Source organism: Hypanus sabinus, chromosome 28, assembly GCF_030144855.1.
Source record: "Hypanus sabinus isolate sHypSab1 chromosome 28, sHypSab1.hap1, whole genome shotgun sequence".
NCBI lineage: Eukaryota > Metazoa > Chordata > Chondrichthyes > Myliobatiformes > Dasyatidae > Hypanus > Hypanus sabinus.
This window is the reverse complement of record NC_082733.1, coordinates 24,494,013-24,514,175: the sequence shown is the minus strand read 5'-3', so window position 1 is coordinate 24,514,175 and position 20,163 is coordinate 24,494,013. Positions and strand designations below refer to the sequence as shown.

Here is a 20,163-nt window from a genome sequence, read left to right as displayed (position 1 = left end):
TAATCTAATAATTCTCCTCCTCCTTTGCTCTGGAGTAAAAAAAAAATGCCTTATTTTTAATTCCAGCAGTTATTCACAAATTTCTGCCTTGAACTGCATAGGAGAAAGCACAGCAGCACCTGTGCATCCTTAGGAGTTTGCAAAGATTTGGCATGACATCCAAAATTTTGACAAACTTCAAATGGTAGAGAGTGTATTGACTGGCTACATCATGGCTGGTATTGAACACCAGTGCTCTTGATTGGAAACTCCTAGAAAAAGTAATGGATACAGCCCAGTCCATGAGGGGTAAAGCCCTCCCCACTATTGAACTATCTGCACAGAGAGTTGTGGCAGGAAAGCAGCATCCATCATCAAGGACCCAACCACCCAGGCCATGCTCTCTTGCTGCTGCCATCAGAAAGAAGGTACAGGGGCAAAAGGCCCACACCAGCAGGTTCAGGGACAGTTATTACCCCTCAACTATCAGGCTCTTGAACCAGAGGGGCTAAATTCACTTGCCCCATCACTGAGCTGTTCCTGCAACCTATGGACTCCTAAGGACTTTTCATCCCATGTTCTCAATATTTATCGCTTGTTTATTCATTATTGTTATTATTATTATTATTATTTCTCTTTTGTATTTGCACAGTTTGTTGTCTTTTGCACACTGGCTGTTTGTCCGTTCTATTGGTGTGATCTTTCAATAATTCTGTTGTGCTTCTTGGATTTACTGTGTATGCCCCCCAGACCATTGCCTTTCAAAGTCAGGTGCTACCATATACTTCTCGGGGTTGTATATGATGGCATATATGTACTTTTACTTTTGAACTTAAATCAGCTATTGTCTTTTGCTGGAATTCTGCACATTAGTTGTAAAATATGATTGAACAGCTTCTGCATACATTTGGCTTAGTTGATTAGGTGTATTTTCCTTCACTGTAATTTTGAAATGTGGACATGTTTGAGACTGGTACAAGTTTTGAAACATAACCCTTCTATTTATTTCCTAAAAATCTTGAAATAAGATAAAAACTTCATTATGAAATGCTCTCACTAACTCACCAAGGTAAAAATGAACCTTGTTTTTTTTTAAATTTTAAAAAGTTCTTCTCTACTGGCCTAGAGTGAGCTCATGATTTTACAGAATATGCATCAGGTTGAATTTATAGAAAGCCAGGGATCTGAATATAATTGCCTTGCATTTCCACTAAATATCAAGATTGAATAATTTGACTGGTTTTATCTTAGAGATATTCTTGTATGTCTCTTTGTGAAAGTTGAAATAAAGCTGATGATACAATTGGTTATTATTAGATTCCACTTAGGAGATGTGTGTTACCAGTGTTGTTTAATGTTATTGTGACTTGCTGACACTATCTGCTTTCCTTTTCTTTTCACTAGACCATCTTCTGGGCCCAAATCTGAGGTAACCTGATGCTATGAAGTTCTGTAGGGATAAATTAGTAGGTAAGTAAATCTTCTGTTGAAATATAAATAGACAATGGTTATGACTGTATGTTTCTGTCCATTGCCCTGATAAGCATTTGCCTTCAATAAACATCAGTGTGTGGACAAGAATGCTATGCAAGGGTTGGAAGCTGTAACGACTCATAAAGGCTTTTATCTCTGGAAAACGGAGCCCACTGTGACTGAGGCCTATTATGGCTCAAACAGGCTGCTTTCAACTGCGCAACATGCTGTGGCAAGAGATAAAAGGAACCATATATTTTCTTATATAAAGATTACTGTTCCGTGTTGTAATTGACATTCAACTCTTCCTGGTTCCCCATCAGGTCCTGGTACATTACGCAACTTTGGCTACCTTGCTACTTCACTTCAGCGAGCGGTGAAGTGACTTAAGGGAACACTCCTTGTTGTTTCATAGCAACCTTTTCATTTGTTTATGGTTTGTAGAACTCTTCAGTAAAGGCCATTGCCTTTCAAAGTGAAGTACTACTGATATTTTACATACAGTATGTGTACTCTAAGGGTCCGTGTGAAGCCTGCAGGTAGAGTGCTTTATCATTCAAATATATATCTTATTGGCTCCATGTAGATGCTTTAATGTACAGGTTTGATGGATTGTAGCACTGTACCTGGTTAGGACTAATAATGTATTTTCATAAATTGTACGGGTCTGGTGATTTTTATCATGCTGTATTGTAGAGAATGCTGTTTTCATATATATATTATCTTGCTACTGAAATAGTAAGTACTTGAGCTGTAATGAATTGAATTGCTTTGTGGCTGCCTCTGGCTTTTGCAAGTATGTTTTTTAATATAATGTCTGTTAACAGCCACGTCTGAATGTTGACGTTAACAAGAAAATCACTTGTGTTGCTTCTACATCTGAGAGTTTTTCCTCAATCTCATTGCTCAAAGACATTAAAGTGCAATCAGAACGAAATCTATTATGTTAGAATAGTTATTGCAGTACTGTCACTAAGGTTTAAAATTCAGAAATGAGGTTTATAAAATTAATGCATTAAATATGATTTGTTTGAGCTATCAAAAGAAGAACTTTCTCTGTGGTTGGGTTATGGGTTCAAAAACCACAAAGTTAGGTGGGAGTGTATTTAACTTCAATTAATTTAATAACATGAAGTATAAGAAAATGAGTTAGTGATTTTTTAAACTACAGATTGTCTTTAGCAATCCTGCTCAGTAGAGCGCTTCAGAAAAGGAAGACGTGGTCTACGTGCGACTGCTGACCCACAGCAATGTGGTTAACTATTAACTACCCTCTGAAATGCTCAGAAAATCAGCTAGTACAAGGGCAATTAGATAGGAAATAAATGCAAACATGACCAGTAATAGCAGCATCCTGAAAACAAATGCAAATAAATTGACTTGTCATTTCAGCCAAATGTCGTGCAAGTATCAAAGTGAGAAGAGCTAACAACCCAATTTGAATCAACTCTGCTCAGGCTTTAAGCAAAAATCGTATATATCTTTTAACTTTTTAAATGGATAATCTAATCTGGTTAACTGAAGGCCTATTGTAGAAGTATGATGTATTACCAAAGTTCGTGCACAATTAAAATGACTACATCTTTTAGGCAGAGGTGCAATGTGTTGTTGCTGCATTATTACGCTTGTTTTTTCCTTTTGCGTCTTTATGGCCTCCAGCACGGCATTTAGACTTTTATCATCTGAAACACAAGTGTCATCATACTGTGAATCAGCGTCCTCAGAAGCACCTTGTGCTTTTGGAGGTTCAAACTGGTACAGGCTGAGAGGGAACACCCTGAACTACCTCTTGAGGTTCAGGCTCATGGTTCATGGACATTTGTCCTCAAGTGTATGCACATTCACTTTGAGTAAGCTGGATTTTCTCTGTTCCATGTCAATGAAGGAACTCTTACCAGAGATCTGCTCTGCTGGGGCACGTTTAGTTCTCACATTACTTGAAGCCCCAGCTGTTTAACTCTGGCCACTTTGGCTGCAATTTCTTCCTACAACTTAAGCTACTCCAAATCTCTTCAAAGTTGTTCCTTGTCTCTCCAAAGCAGTTCCATCTTTCTTCGAAGCTGCTCTTCCTGTTCTTCCGATGTGTGTTTATCCTTCATCCTGTGTTGTCTTGCATATAACTTAGTTACAACAGCCTCCAAGGAGGTATCAGATGTATGCTCTGCTAGTAATGGAGTGTGCGGCATGTGAATTAGACATACTGTCTTCAACTTGTATGAAGTCACAGCCCAGTCTAAGGCTATGTAATTATCTTCATTTCCTCCAACAATCTGACCTTCAACATTGCATGTTTGTTTAATATCTCACTTAGTCATGGCTTCAAGGTCACTACTTCCAGCTGGACTTATGTTGTTTTCCAAGTGCGCAAACCTGACAAAACAGTGGCAAATTCGTTTCAGCTTTTCAACAATGGAAGCAATTCAATTCATTGGCATTTCAATGGAACTAAGTGGTCTTCAGGCAAACACTACAATACAGTATTTAATTCCAACTGGTTGGATGTGGCAGCAATGACTATTCAAAACTGTGTTTCAAACCCAAAAACACACAGCATGAATCAACAAAAGGTTGTTAATCTCTGCAAGCTGCTCCAGGCTGTCATGCTCCCAATTGCAGGGACATGTCCGAATACTGATATTTATTTTATTTAACTGTCAAAAACATTTGCTGACAATGTAGTGGCAAAACTAAACCACAAACCTAACCAGTTTGCACCACTAGGAAGTTGTTATACTTACATGACACACCCTCAGCTCCAAAGAAGTGATTGATCTAAAGAGTTAATCCTTTATTTGATTCTTTATTAGCAAGAAGCAAACATACATTCTTGAAGTAATGGATCTAAGTATAACCTGAGATTAAGTGTAATCTCAGCATTATTCAGCAATATTAAGTATTATCTCAGCAGTCAGGAAAAGTTACAACCTTCGTCGGTCTCAAGCTTCATATGTAATTTATTCCCTTCGCTTTTACCACATCCCCCTCATGTAACTGGTTACTATAGTAAGTGTGCAACACAGTACTCAAAGCAGATAGAGAACAGATACATCACTCCTAACCCCCTCCCCCGAGGTTATTTGTGCCTTCTATAACTTTCATAACTTTTATTGAAAATGTAAATTATGACCACCAATTTCTAAAACATTTTCTACACACCTTATTCAAGCATAATACGGAACTTGTCCAAATAGTCCATTTTGTCAATTCATGAAGGAATGAATCTTTCTTGGTAAAGAATGGCCAGAAACTTTAATATCCTCTCATTATATGCAGATTGTTCTTCAACTATTGAATGGGTTCACCTTCAGCATATTGAATTATTAAAGGAATGTAGTTGGTGCAAGTATTTCAGTGGGTGTCACTTAATTTTCTTTGCCTCATATTGGCACTGGAGTGTGAGAACAAGTTCAAAGTGAATTTTATTATCAAAGTATGTGCCTGTCCATAATTAGAATCAATGAAAGACCGCACCAACTTGGGTAGTCAACAAGTGTGCAACTAGAAAAACAAAATAATGAATAAATAAATAAGCAATAAATATCCAGACATGAGAAGAGTCCTTGAAAGAAGAGTCCATAGTTTGTGGGAACATTTCAATGATGGGGCAAGTAGAGTTGAGTGAAGTTACCCCTTTTCGTTCAAGGTTGAGGGGTAATAACTGTTAATGAACCTGCTGCTGTGAATCCTGAGACTCCTGTACCTTCTTCCTGGTGGCAGCAGCAAGAAGAGGGCATGTCCTGGGTGGTGGGGGTATCTGATAATGGGTACTACTTTCCTGCTACAGCATTTCATACGGTGTGAAATTATTCACCATTTCCTCTGCTCATTCTTGTAATGGTTGTTTATTCATTTGCAAGTTGCATTTCTTGAGAGATGCAGTTTTTTAAAAATCCTACAGAGAACCACTGGCCAAGTAAGGTACTTAACATTGTTAGAATATTTTGCATGACAATTATTGTAATCATTCTGCTTTTTTGATTCAGTCACTCTTGTGCTTAATAGTGGCTTTACCCGTGATGGGCTGGTCTGTATCCACTACTTTTTGTAGAATTTTCCTTTCAGGAGCATTAGCATTTCCATAGCAAGGCTGTGATGCAGCCAGTCAAAATACTCTCCACCACACACCTATAGAAGTTTGTCAAAGTTTTAGATATCATGTCAGATCTTCAGAACTCCTAAGGAAGTAGAGACGCTGCAATGCTTCCTTCATAATTGCACTTGCATGCTTGGTCTAGGACAGGTCCTCCAAAATTATAACACCAAAGAATTTGTGTCAAGTGGCGTACTCTTATCATCACTTTGGCAAACTGTGGGTGAGAATGTCTAGCTTGTACTGTTATGAATGCACCACAGCTCTGAGGGGCCGAAGGGTGCGGGGTAGCCCCCACCTTTGTGAGAATCGCAAGATCACTATTGATTTGGGTCAGGAGACCCAGGAAATGAGAGAGAAACGTGCGGAATGTTTCGTTCCCCCGGCGATATAAAGCAACGGGACACGGCCATTGTCTCTTGAAGATGAACTTGTGTATTACAATACTGTGCTACGTGGAAGCCCTCTGGCAAAGTGGGCTGGTTGAGGGAGGGATTGCATCACCCCCAACCTGATTGACATCTGAGACCCTGAGTCAGGATAAAAGAGGGTCTGTGGGAACAGCCGCTCAGACGCACCAGAAGAAACGCTAGCGATCCCATAATAGCGGAAGCCAGTGGGAGGAGGCCACGTGCGTTCGGTTCCATTTGCCCCGGAACCGGTGGCTTTTACCATGGAAAAACGGCTTTTAGCTAACAACGGGGAAACCAACTCCCCACGACTCGAAGGATTGGCATCATAAAAGACCTGGGCAAGTTTAACCCGTCTTTCTCTCAAACCAAAACGCTGCAGCTTGAACGAACTAACAGTGACTTTTATTTTTCCATCGGACAATACATTTTTCCCTAGACAACGATAGAGCTATTTCTTATTGATTATTATACCCGCGCTTTTAGATTTAGTATTGACGATGTATATTATCTGTATGTTTGCATTGATCTTATTTTTGTGCCCTTTTATCAATAAATACTATTAAAAATAGTACCATCAGACTTCAACGGACCTCTCTATCTTTGCTGGTAAGTGACCCAGTTACGGGGTTCGTAACAGTACCCTCTTGCATTTAAAGAAAGGCTTACCAGTAACGTGCAGAAAGGCTGAAAACTTTGAAACAAAAGAGTAAGATGCCACAGAAGGGTCTTTGACCTGAATCCTAGACTCTCCACAGATGCTGCTGATTTCCTGAGTATTTGTAGCATTTTTTCTGCTGCTTCTTTCTGATTTCCAGTATCTGCGGTTCTCTTAATGTTTTTAAGACCTGGAACATTAATGCAGATTAAAACCCTTTAATTCCTTGTTAATGACCATGAACGATATTGATCACCAGTAGCACAGCAGTCTGAAATTATTCACTATTTCCTCTCCTCATTCTTCTAATGGTCGCTAATTCATTTGCAAGTTGCTTTTCTTGAGAGATGCATAGTTTTTAAAAAATCCTTTATGTACTCCTTTAGAGAACCACTGGCCAGGAAAGATACTTAACATTGTTAGAATATTTTGCATAGCAATTATTGTAATCATTCTGCTTTTTTGATTCAGTCACTCTTTTTAATGATGTGGCACTATACTAAATAAACTTTAAAAAACTTTTATGTGTTATTAAATTATTTAAAGTCATACACCAAACATTTGCTATACTTGTTGCAGTTTGGCTTTGATAATAAATTTGATTTCTAGACCCTGTAGCAAAAAGGCAATTCCACACTGGGGAATTTGGATGCATAACACATTCGTGGAATTCCTTCGTCCCAATTTTAAGAGGCCTTAAATTATTTAAATCGATCAGTTGTGGAGTTAGTCATGGAAAAATGTTAATTTATTTTTCTCAACTCTGTCAAAAAGCAGTGACTGCTTGAGGTCCAAACTGAGTAATCTTGAAAACGTTCCATTGTTTGAAAAAAGTCAACTTTGAATATTTTTGTTCACTGGTTGATCTTTCAATTTATTTTGACCCCATAAAGAGTACGATCTACCAGTTTTCAGATGTGATTGCTGAGCTGGAGTTGCATCTACTTAGTCAGGTGGCTGTAAAGCCAGTCATATGTTATTTTGTGGGGAGGGAAACAAAAGCAGAAGTGTGAGGAATTATCTTCTGTGACCTGGCTACTTTCACTCCCTCAATGAAAATCACTAAAATAGATTATCCATTCAAGATTGTACAGCTGCTTGGCCAAGTTTCATGAGTACAAATCAATTGTCAATGAGTTTCCTTACAATGCTTACCACACTTCAGAACTATCCCATTTGAAGAAAAGTCTTTTGGACTACTTTAACCTTGAAAAGCACTTAATAGATATGTCTTTTAAAATGATTTCTTTTTGTCCTGGATTTTCTTTTGGTTTTTAATCTTTCAACTATTTTTTACATTTTATTTCTTTCTCTTTGCTTGCACAATTATCTCCTAATACACACACTCGTGTCCTGGTAAAATTTGCTTGATGCACACCTCCATGCAGGAGTAGGCAACTGGCTCCTCAGTTTTGCTCCACCATTAAATAATGTCATGGCTGAAGCAATCATCACCTCATCACCATTTTCTTGCCCATTGACTCCTCTGTAATTCAAACATATGTCAGAATCAGAATCAGTTAATATCACCGGGATATGTCATGAAATTTGTTAAACATTATGGCAGCAGTACAATGCAATACATGAAAAATAAATACAGAGAGATAAAACTGAATTGCAGTGTGGGTGTGTATAATAGTTAAGTTAAAATAAGTAGTGCAAAAAAAAACAGAAATAAAATTTTAAGAAGTGTTCATGGGTTGAATGGACATTTAGAAATCAGATGGCAAAGCTGTTACTGAATTGCTGAGTATATGCTTTTGACAATAACAATGATAAGAGGGCATGTCCTAGGTGTTGGGGTCCTTAAAGATGCCTTGGGTACTATGGAGGCTAGTAACCATGATGAAGCCATCTAATTTTACAAGTTTTTGCAACTTACTTCAATGTTGTGCAGTAGCTCCCACCCCCCACCACCCCCATGCCAGAATGGGGTGAAGCCAGTCAGAATGCTCTCCATGGTACATTTGTAGAAGTTTTTAAGTATTTTAGTTGACAAACCAAATCATAGTCGACCTTTGTAATTAACATATTGATGACTCTGCACTGAAAATTACAGAGTTTGCAAATCCTCTAAGAGAAGAAATTCCCTCTCATCTCTACCTTAAACAAATGACACTTCCTTCTGAAACTTTGGCATCTCAGGGGAAACAAACTGTCAGCACCGATTTTGTCTATTCCCTTCTGAGTCTTAAGATTCAAGAAGATCCCATTGTTCTTCCTCTAAACTAAATTGCTTATGCCAAACCTGTTGAGTCTCTCTTTATATCTCGATATTTTCATCTTATTCTGACCATTTATCCTAGCAACACACACAAAGTGCTGGAGGAACTCAGCAGGCCTGGCAGCATCTATGGAAAAGGGTACTGTCGATGTTTTGGGCTGAAACCCTTCGGCAGGACTGGAGAAAAAAAAGCTGAGGGGTAGATTTTAAAGGGGGGATGAGGGGAGAGAAACACCAGGTGATGGGTAAAACATGGAGAAGGAAGGATGAAGTAAAGAGCTGGGAAGTTGGTTGGTGAAAGAGACAGAAGGCCATGGAAGAAAGAAAAAGGGGGGAGGAGTACCAGAGGGGGGCGATGAGTGGGCAAGGAGATAACATGTGAGGGAGAAAGGGGATGTGAGATAGTGAAGGTGGGGAGGCCGGTGAGTGTGGGAGGCATTACTGGAATTTGAGAAATCCACATTCATGCCATCTGGTTGGAGGCTACCCAAACAGAATATAAGGTGTTGTTCCTCCAACCTAAATCTGGACTCATCACGACAGTGGAGGAGACCATGGGTGGAAGTATCGGAATGGGAAGTGGATTTAAAATGGGTGGCCACTAAGGGATCCTCCTTGTTCTGGGGGACAGAGTGTAGATGCTCGGTGATGTGGTCTCCCAATCATCGATATATAAGAGGCCACATCGGACACAGTATCTGACCCCACAGATGCTGTTGCCTCATCTGGAAGGACTGTTTAGGGCCCTGAATGGAGATGTAGGGGCAGATGTAGTATTTGTTCCACTTGAAAGTGCCAGGAGGGAGATAAATGGGGAGGAACGATAGATGAGGGAGTCGCATAGGGGTTGACCCCTGGGGAAAGCAGAAGGGCGGGGGAGGGAAAGATGTGCTTGGTGGTGGGATCCTGTTGGAAGTGGCGGATATTTTGGAGAATTATATCTCTGAAGAGTACTGATAGTGTCCTGGGTCACCTGTCTCAGAGTCATAGAGTCACAGAGAAGTACAGCACAGGAACACATCCTTCCACCTTTCTAGTGCATGCCGAAACCATTCAAACTGCCTACTTACAATGACCTGCACCAGTTCCATAGACCTCCAAACACCCACCTACCCTGTATCTATCCAAATTTCTCTTAAATATTAAAATTGAGCTTGCATTCACTACGTGTTGGCAGCTCATTCCACACTCTCTGAGAGAAGAGGTTTCCTCTCATGTTCCCCTTAAACTTTTCACCTTTCACCCTTAACCCATGATGCCTGATTGTAGTCCTTCCCAGCCTCAGTGGAAAAAGCCTGCTTGCATGTACTCTGTCTATATGCTCATAATTTTGTATACTTCTGTCAAATCTCCTCTCAATCTTCTATGTTCTATGGAATATAGCCCTAACCTATTCAATCTTTCCTTTTAACTCAGGTCCTCCAGATCCAGCAACAACCTTGTAAATTTTCTCTGTACTTTTTCAACCTTACTTATATCTTTCCTGAAGGTAGGTGACCAAAACTAAACATAATACTCTAAATTAGGCCTCACCAATGACTTAAACAGCTTCAACATAATATCCCATCTCCTGTACTCAATACATTGATTTATGAAGGCCAGTATGCCAAAAGCTTTCTTTATGACCGTATCTACGTGTGACACCACTTGCAACAAATTATGCACCTGAATTTCCCGATCCCTTTGTTCTGCTACACTCCTCAGTGCCCTACCATTCACTGTGTAATGCCTATCCTGGTTGGTCATAGTGAACTGCAATACCTCACACTTGTCTGCATTAAATTCCATCTACCATTTTTCTGCCTATTTTTCCAGCTGATGCAGATCATTCTGCAAGCTGTGATAGCCTTCCTCGCTGTCCACTACACCCCCAATCGTGGTGTCATCCACAAACTTTCTGATCCAGTTAACCACATTATCATTTACACCATTGACAATAGATGACAAACAACAATGGACCCAGCACTGATCACCAGTCAGAGAGGCAACCATCTACTAACATCCTCTGGCTTCTCCCACAAAGTCAATGTCTAATCAAATTTGCTACCTCATCGTGAATGCTGAGCAACCGAACCTTCTTAACCGATCTCCCATGCAAAACCTCGTGAAAGGCCTTATAAGGATACTGCCCAGAAGAAGGCAATAGCAAACCACTTTTGCAGAAAAATTTGCCAAGAACAAACATGGTCATAGATAAGGCCGGCATATGATGAAGATGATGTAAGATTGTTCCTCAACCTTTATTGCTGTGGAAACAACCTAAGTTTGCTCAACTACTAATGGCTAATGCTCTCTAATCCTGGTGAACCTCTCCAAAGCCTCCACATTATCTCTATAATGCAGTGTAACCCCCTGGGTCGCCTCAGGCTCGCTCAGCTCGTTCTCGTCTAGGGGGAGCAGCCTTCGGCCCCACCAAACTGGGTAATCAGCTGGTGTGAATGCTGTGTGATGTCCCCGCCTCGCCCAAAAACAGACAGTACACCATATGCGATTAAATGAGTACAATTTATAAAGGTTACTATAACTAAGTGATTAATAATGATACAGTACATATGAAGAGAAAATTAAAGAAAAGGCGCCAAACTTATCAAAGTCCAAACCACTTCGTGCACAACCGTTGGAGCTCAATTTCTGAAGTCTTCTGGCCACCATTCGATCCCCTCCGAACTCCTCGACTCGCAGCTCAGGACCCTCCGAACTCCTCGACTCTCCAAACAGCTCAGGACCTTTCGAGTGGTCAACCAAGCACATCTAGCTTCATCCCCCCCCCCCCCCCGGAGAATCTCCCGGCCTCGGACCCCCCTTTGGGGTCTGATCCTCGCCCAGCTTAGAGCATTGCGTCCTCTCTCTCGACCCCCTTGCGCCGATCTGCCCAAAAGCCCATCAACAAAAGCTTACAGACTCAGAAGATAGAACATTAATCCCCATTTGGTTTACAAAGGAATACCATTCTCGTTATCAGTAAATTAGCATTCCTGCTAGTTAACAAAAGGAAACCCTTTCCCAACAGTAACAAAGAAAAAAAAGAAATCCCCTTTACAGCAGTAACAAGAACTGCACAAAATATCCCAAATGTGCTCTCACCAAAGTTTTACACAGCTCCACTTTCTGACATTTATAATCAAGCCATCAAGGAAAGCATAACATAGGCATTCTATATCACCCTATCTTCTTAAGTTGCCATCTTCAGAGAACTATGGATGCACCACAAGATTGTTCTGTACTTTTATGTTCCTATCATGTACTGTATATATTACCGTTACCTTCCGAAAACGCAGCTCCTCACGCTTGTCCTGAAAGTATTTCATCTCCCATTTCTCCACTCATAATTCCCAATTGATCTCTATCTTCCTTATCCTTTGAATCAGAATCACATTTATTATCATTGATACATGCAAAGAAATTTGTACGTGTGTGTATGTGTGTATAATATGTTATTACTTCAATTACTTCAGGCTTCTGTGCCTCTTCCTTGATGGTAGTAATCCTAGATGATGAGAGTCCTTTGTGATGGATGCTGGCTTCTTGCGACATCACTTTTTGAAGACATCCTGAACGGTGGGGAAGTTAGTGTCCACGAAATAAGACTGACAACCTTCCTCACTATCTACAACTTTGCCGATTGTTGTATGTTCTGCAACCTTGCTGATCAGGCAACCTACGTTTTGGTTCAAATCAAGTGTATGTATCACAAGCAACAGGGCTTTCAGGCTGAACCCTTTGGAACACCGCCGTTCACAGACCCTAAGTCAGAGTAACACACCCCCACCTCTACCCTCATGTTTTTCATGGCCAAGCCAATTTAAATTCTAACCTACCAAGCTACCTTGAATCCCACGTGCCTTGAACTTCTGGATCAGTCGACCACAAGGGATCCTGTCAAATGCCTCACTAAAGTTCATGTAGACAACATTCACTGACTTATCATCAATCAAACATTTTTAAAAAACTCAGTCAGATTCATAGTGCATGACCTTCCCTGCACAAAGCCATGCTGACTATCCCAATGTAGTCTTATCTTGAGCAATAAACATTCATACAGGCTCTTATCAAATATCTTTTTGAAATCCAAATACATTGCACTTACTGGTAGTCCTGTTTATAATGTCCTGAAAGAAGACTAGCAAACTTATCAGTTAAGATTTCCTTTTCTTGAAACCATGTTGGCTCTGCTCGGTAGTATTATAATTTTCTAAATGTTTTGCTATTAACTCTTTAGTAATGGATTCTGGCATTTGCCCACTGCTTTTGCTATTAAAATGAGGTGTTTGAATGGAAACGTTTTGTTAATGGGAAGGCTAAGTTACTGGAATTCTGGAACCTCAGGTTGCTGTGGCTCCCAAATGCTGATTAATCAATTGTGGTTTTCTTTGCAAATGTCAAGAGTCCATAAGTTTGAAGTTTTCTTCTGTGCATCAGGGCTGAAAACGTTAGGCTCTGATTAATGACATCTGAGTTTCAATATCCTGTGTGAGTGTCTCAGTTTCAATGTGTGCCACAACAAGCTGAGCAATTTGCTCCTGGCTGGTGTACATGTCAAGCTTCCATTATTCCAGTCGCTGCTGTGTTTGGTGGTCATTAGAAGCCACTCCGTATGTTGTGTCTTGACCTGAGAATTAAACTCGCATTGAGCATGGCTTCCCAGTGGGATTTGGATAAATGAAAGGCACTTATTTACTGCCTGTTACACCACTGGCGTTTAGCGTAGCAATGAATGTCCTCCATCTGTCTCTGGAATTCTGGACATTCTGGAATGGGAGGGTGAACAGCCAGTGGTCATGGTGCACATAGGTACCGACGATATAGGTAAAAAACAGGATGAGGTCCTACAAGGTGAATTTAGGGAGTTAGGAGATAAACTAAAAAGTAGGACCACAAAGGTACTTATCTCTGGATTACTACCAGTGCCACGTGCTAGTCAGAGTAGAAATAGGAGGATATTTCAGATGAATACGTGGCTTGAAAAATGGTGCAGGGGGGAGGGATTCAAATTTCTGGGGCATTGGAACCAGTTCTGGGGGAGGTGGGACTGGTATAAACAGGACGGTCTGCACCTGGTCTGGACTGGAACCAATGTCCTAGGGGGAGCATTTGCTACTGCTGTTCAGGAGTATTTAAACTAATGTGGCAGCCAGATGGGAACAAGTGCAGAGAAACAGAGGGGTGTAAAATGAGGATAGAAGCAAAAAGTAGTAAGGTGAAAAGTAAAAGTGGCAGGCAGACAATCTTGTCGTGCAAGGCCCCTTGGGTAAGAGTGACCTTAATATGGTGGAATTCTTCATTAAGGTGGAGAGTGACACAGTTAATTCAGAAACAAAGGTTCTGAACTTAAAGAAGGGTAACTTTGAAGGTATGAGATGTGAATTAGCTAAGATAACCTGGCAAATGATACTTAAAGGGTTGACGGTGGATATGCAATGGCAAGCATTTAAAGATCGCATAGATAACTACAACAATTGTTCATCCCAGTTTGGCAAAAGAATAAACCAGGGAAGGTAGTGCACCCGTGGCTGACAAGGGAAATTAGGGATAGTATCAAGTCCAAAGAAGAAACATATAAATTAGCAAAAAAAGGCGGCACACCTGAGGACTGGGAGAAATTCAGAGACCAGCAGAGGAAGACAAAGGGCTTCATTAGGAAAGGGAAAAAAGATTATGAAAGCTGGCAGGGAACATAAAAATTGACTGTAAAAACTTTTATAGATATGTGAAAAGAAGAAGATGGGTCAAGACAAATGTAGGTCCCTTACAGTCAGAAACAGGTGAATTGATCATAGGGAATAAAGTCATGGCGGACCAATTGAATAACTACTTTGGTTCTGTCTTCACTAAGGAGGACATAAATAATCTTCCGGAAATAGTAAAGGACAGAGGGTCCAGTGAGGTGGAGGAACTGAGGGAAATACATGTTAGTAGGGAAGTGGTGTTAGATAAATTGAAGGGATTAAAGGCAGATAAATCCCCGGGGTGCTTAAGGAAGTAGTCCAAGAAATAGTGGATGCACTAGTGATAATTTTTCAAAACTCCTTAGATTCTGAATTAGTTCCTGAGGATTGGAGGGTGGCTAATGTAACCCCACTTTTTAAAAAAGGAGGGAGAGAAAAACCGGGGAATTATAGACTGGTGAGTCTGACATCGGTGGTGGGGAAAATGTTGGAGTTGGTTATCAAAGATGTGATAACAGCACATTTGGAAAGAGGTGAAATTGTCGGACAAAGTCAGCATGGATTTCTAAAAGGAAAATCATGTCTGACAAATCTTATAGAATTTTTTGAAGATGTAACTATTGGAGTGGATAGGGGAGAGCCAGTGGATGTGGTATATTTAGATTTTCAAAAGGCTTTTGATAAGGTGCCACAGGGGAGATTAGTGTGCAAACTTAAAGCACATGGTATTGGGGGTATGGTATTGATGTGGATAGAGAATTGGTTGGCAGAAAGGAAGCAAAGAGTGGGAGTAAACGGGACCTTTTCAGAATGGCAGGCAGTGACTAGTCAGGTACCACAAGGTTCAGTGCAGGGACCCCAGTTGTTTACAATATATATTAATGATCTAGACGAGGGAATTAAATGCAGCATCTCCAAGTTTGCGGATGACACGAAGCTGGGCGGCAGTGTTAGCTGTGAGGAGGATGCTAAGAGGATGCAGGGTGACTTGGATAGGTTAGGTGAGTGGGCAAATACATGACAGATGCAATTTAATGTGGATAAATGGGAGGTTATCCACTTTGGTTGCAAGAACAGGAAAGCAGATTATTATCTGAACAGTGGCCAATTAGGAAAAGGGGAGGTTGGGTGTCATTGTACACCAGTCATTGAAGGTGGGCATGCAGGTACAGCAGGCGGTGAAAAAGGCAAATGGAATGTTGGCATTCATAGCAAAAGGATTTGAGTACAGGAGCAGGGAGGTTCTCCTGCAGTTGTACAAGGCCTTGGTGAGACCGCACCTAGAGTATTGAGTGCAGTTTTGGTCCCCTAATCTGAGGAAAGACATTCTTGCAATAGAGGGAGTACAAAGAAGGTTCACCAGATTGATTCCTGGGGATGGCAGGACTTTCATATGACGAAAGACTGGATCGACTAGGCTTATACTCACTGGAATTCAGAAGATTGGGGGGGGGGGGTGGATCTTATTGAAATGTATAAAATTCTAAAGGGATTGGACAGGCTAGATGCAGGAAGATTGTTTCCGATGTTGGGGAAGTCCAGAACGAGGGGTCACGGTTTAAGGATAAAGGGGAAGCCTTTTTAGAACCGAGATGAGGAAAAACTTCTTCACAGAGAGAGTGGTGTATCTGTGGAATTCTCTGCCACAAGAAACAGTTGAGGCCGGTTCATTGGCTATATTTAAAAGGAAGTTAGATATGGCCCTTGTGGCTAAAGGGATCAGGGGGTATGGAGAGAAAGCAGGTACAGGGTTCTGAGTTGGATGATCAGCCATGATCATACTGAATGGTGGTGCAGTCTCAAAGGGCCGAATGGCCTACTCCTGCACCTATTTTCTATGTTTTCTATGTTTCTATGTCCTTGGCCATTTTCTTTGTCATATCCCGGGTACAGTTCAGGGTCAAGTTGTCTTTGGTCTCCTGTGTTTTCTGTGCCCTGCAGGGCTCCATCAAAGTGTTGTCTTGATGACGATGGAGTTGTACTCTCTTCTCATCACGTGCCCAATCCATCTCCAGTGCTTCCTCATGATGATTGTGGCCAGGTCCTCTTGCTGACACTGAAGGAGTGGGGTGTAGTTGGAGATCTTTCTTAGCCAGAAAATATAGTAATAAGTAATTTATTACTAAGTGAGTGAGAGGCCAATCTGGGCAGTAACTGGTCATGTTTGTCATATAAAATTATGGTTATCTATTTATAGACTCAATCTCTCATCAAACAGCCAATGCTTCTTGCTGTGGTTATACATTTGGACAAGAAAATTCCTTATTTCTCTTTGAGGAAAATTAGTAGAGGTAAGAGATAATCAAGTGGACAGCCAGAGACTTTTTCCCAGGGCAGAAGCTGCTTATTCAAGGGGGCAGAATTTTAAGAAGATTGTAGAGACTGTATAGGGATGATGCCAGATGTAAGTTTTATTTTTACATAGAGTGCTGGGTGCACGGGCAGTGGTAGAGGCGAGTACATTAGAAGCATTTAGGAATCTCTTAGATTGGCATGTGGATGGTAGAAAGTGGAGGTCTGTATAGGAGAGAAGTGTTAGAGTGGTCTGAGGGTGGGTTAAAAGTTCGGCCTGGCATCGTGGTTTGAAGGGCCTGTATTCTGCTGTAGGTTCTCTGTTCTGTATTCCCTCCAGTGCCTGTTATTGATCGTCCATAATTCAGATGTCTACAGCCTATATACTCCAACTTATAAATGTACTCTAACTCACAACTGTTCTCAAACAAACTGAACCAACAAGTATACTGTATCATGTGACAAATCTACTCTGATAACTGTGAAGTATACTTCTACATGGTACATATGCTGAGTAGGGGTATCCAAGCATTCAGATCTCAGATCTAAATGTTGAACATTTTAACGGAAATGTCCCTTCATTATTTACCATTTGAATTCCTTTAAGAACTTATATTGCATTGAGAACACCTCATTCTATTAAATTCTGTATTTTAAAAAAAATAGTGTATTGGGCCAAAACATAGTATGCGGTTTGGTTGTGATCTACCAGTAATGTGCTCATTATTAATGATCAAATAATGGTGTTTTCCCTGATAAATTTGGTTGAGGTATAATGGCTTAAGGAATGGCAGAGAACCAGCAGTGTGACATCCCAGCCTCAAGAGGGCATCAGAGTGGAGCTGAAGGACCAGCAGTACCTCTCTCCTCCCACTTCCTACTAGACCCTCCACTGAAGTTGAGGGCAAAGAACAAACGTACTGAGCAGAGGGGCTGGCTGAAACCTGTACCCAATTCCTCAGCTCTACGTCAGAGATGGCTGGCATGTGCAGCATGGCCCCATTCACTCACGACTCACTGAATTTGAAAATCTGATATCTGATTGCCTGTACAGTGTCTTGAGAAGGATTTCTGAGTTTGTAAATGGTCAAGTCATTCCATGTTCCAAGTTCTTATCTATTTTTTCCTTTGGCACCCTGAGAGTATTCGTATTAGCTACCTCCAAACCAATCTGGTTGGCTTGCAGGAGTTTTGGCAGTGTCCTCATTTTCTAAATATTAGAAATGCAGCTTGAAAGTTTATAATCTTAAACCAAAGCACTAGCACTGATACTGACCCTGTAGTAAGTATGAATGCTCGACTCTCGATCAAGAGCTGAGAATTCATACTTTGGATATCTTAAGAGCATTTGGTACTTCTCTAATTTGCAGAGGAAGTTTATTGCTTAACTTTACTTTTCTGAGGATGCCCCTGCTTGGAAATATTTTGTCATGTCTGATTCAGTTTGAAATAAAAAAATCGAAGTATTTTCCCCACGTTGTGCAATGTATGTGCCTGGAGTGAAAAATTAAATGAAATAAGTGTACAAGCCTCTGAACTTGATGCGATATAAGCAACTTGTAATGGCAAAGTATTCAGAGCCTCGGATGACTAATTGGACCAAATTTGAGCTGCTCAGTTGGAATGGCCTGTTGCATTTCCACCCATCCGCAAGGCATCTTGCCAGGATGAGCTGTGATAGCACACAGCGGAGGTGGGGGAACAGAGTCTGCACCATAGTGTTGCGTATAAGAAAACAGATGATCACTGTGCACCTTGCAACGTACCCATAATTTGCCTTCCAACAAAGCTTAAAATCTCTGTCACAGAAGTTGCATTCATCCTCTGATCAATATTATTTGATAGCTCTCAATGCATATTGCGCCGTTCACATTTTTAGAGGTGTTTTGCTGTGATCTGTTCATGATGCTCAAATTGATTCAGGTCAAATTAGCTGTAATAAATTCCATTTGCTGTGCGGTAGAGTTATTTGCAATAAGAGGGAGCTACAGGTTTTATACTTTAAGCGCTGACTCCCGAATACAGGCCCTCCCCCTTTCCTTGCATAGATCTGTAATAATAAGTATTCCTTCCTGGGAATTTTAATACATTTGCAATAAATGATTAATCCGATACCGGGAAGCTGTGCTCATAATGAAATCAGTTAGCTCGAGAGAAGTTCCCTCTACTGGTTTGATTAATGAAGGGGCTTTTTAATTAGAAATGGATTTTGAAGTGTATTGACATCCATTATGACAAAGCATACTGTTAAGTGTGCATAGAACACTCTTACCAGCAATAAAATGCGTAGAGCTGATGTATTTGGCATTCTAAAACGCCATCTTAAATTGTTCTTTTAAAACTTCCCATTAATTTGTGTTGAGCACATTATTCTGTTTCTGGTCACAGAATATTTGGAAAGAATTAGTTAGCGGTAGTTGATAGGGGGCATTATTTGGACATGCTGTACATCAGTAAATGCCTGTTTCAGGTCCTCTCCAGGTTATGAAGACCTGGCTAAATGTGCAGTCCATACACCTCCAACCTGATGGCGTGAATATCAATTTATCAATTTCTCTTTCTGGTAAACAAATTCTCCAGCCTCTCCCTCTATTCCCCACATAGACCTTTTTCTCACCTGCCTATTACTTCACTGCAGGTCCCCTCCTCCTTCCTTTTTCCCTGAGGTCCACTCTCCTCTCTGTCCTTCTTCTCCAGCCCTTGACCTTTTCCACCCACCTGGCTTCACCTGTCACCTTGCAGCTAGCCTCTTTCCCCTCACCCTACTCAGCCACCCCCCCAACTTTTTATCCTGGCACCTTCCCTCTTCACCCTTCCTTCTCAGTTCTGAAGAAAGGTCTCAGCCCAAAATGTCGACTGTCTATTCATTTCCATAGATACTGCCTGACGTGCCGAGTTCCTCCAGCATTTTGTGTGTGTTGCTCTGGATTTCCAGCATCTGCAGACTTTCTTGTGTTTATGAGTATTTGGGAGAGTGCAGGGATGGATTTACTGCCTGCTGTGGGTCTACAGATTTCTTCTGCCACGTGGGAGTTTAATTTGCACAATATTATTGCATCTAGCAGAGAAATCCAAATACAGTAGTTGGGCTAAATGCCATAGTTTAACCATGTTGCTCTTGGTAGGGCTATGTTTTTATTTAAATACAATGCCAGACTCATCTCACATTTGCGAACTGGCCTCAGGAATGGCTATGAACAGGGCTCAGGAATGGAACCCCGTTGTATCTCTGGAGTACCTGTATACAGAAGTCTCTTGGACCAGGCGTTTATAAGGAGACATTTTGTTCTACCAGCTCAGTTTTTGTCAGTACCAGTTGCTCTCCTTTTGCTTCACCCATTGGAAATGCCAGAGCCTAGACATCATCAGCA

At 40.9% G+C, this 20,163-nt stretch overlaps 1 protein-coding gene across 9 annotated transcripts in view; it reads left to right on the top strand.

The window, feature by feature from the left end:
* atp8b4 (ATPase phospholipid transporting 8B4) overlaps window positions 1-20,163 on the top strand; it is a 302,360-nt gene that overhangs the window by 112,189 nt on the left and 170,008 nt on the right. For 8 of the 9 annotated variants that reach the window (XM_059952733.1, XM_059952732.1, XM_059952731.1 and 5 more), the window contains one exon: window positions 1,384-1,449. In XM_059952733.1, coding sequence (XP_059808716.1) covers window positions 1,422-1,449 — 28 coding nt within the window. In that variant the 5' untranslated portion in view covers window positions 1,384-1,421. Of the gene's footprint in view, window positions 1-1,383; window positions 1,450-1,836; window positions 1,992-20,163 lie in introns of those variants that run through there. The other variant, XM_059952729.1, reaches the window with a different exon arrangement.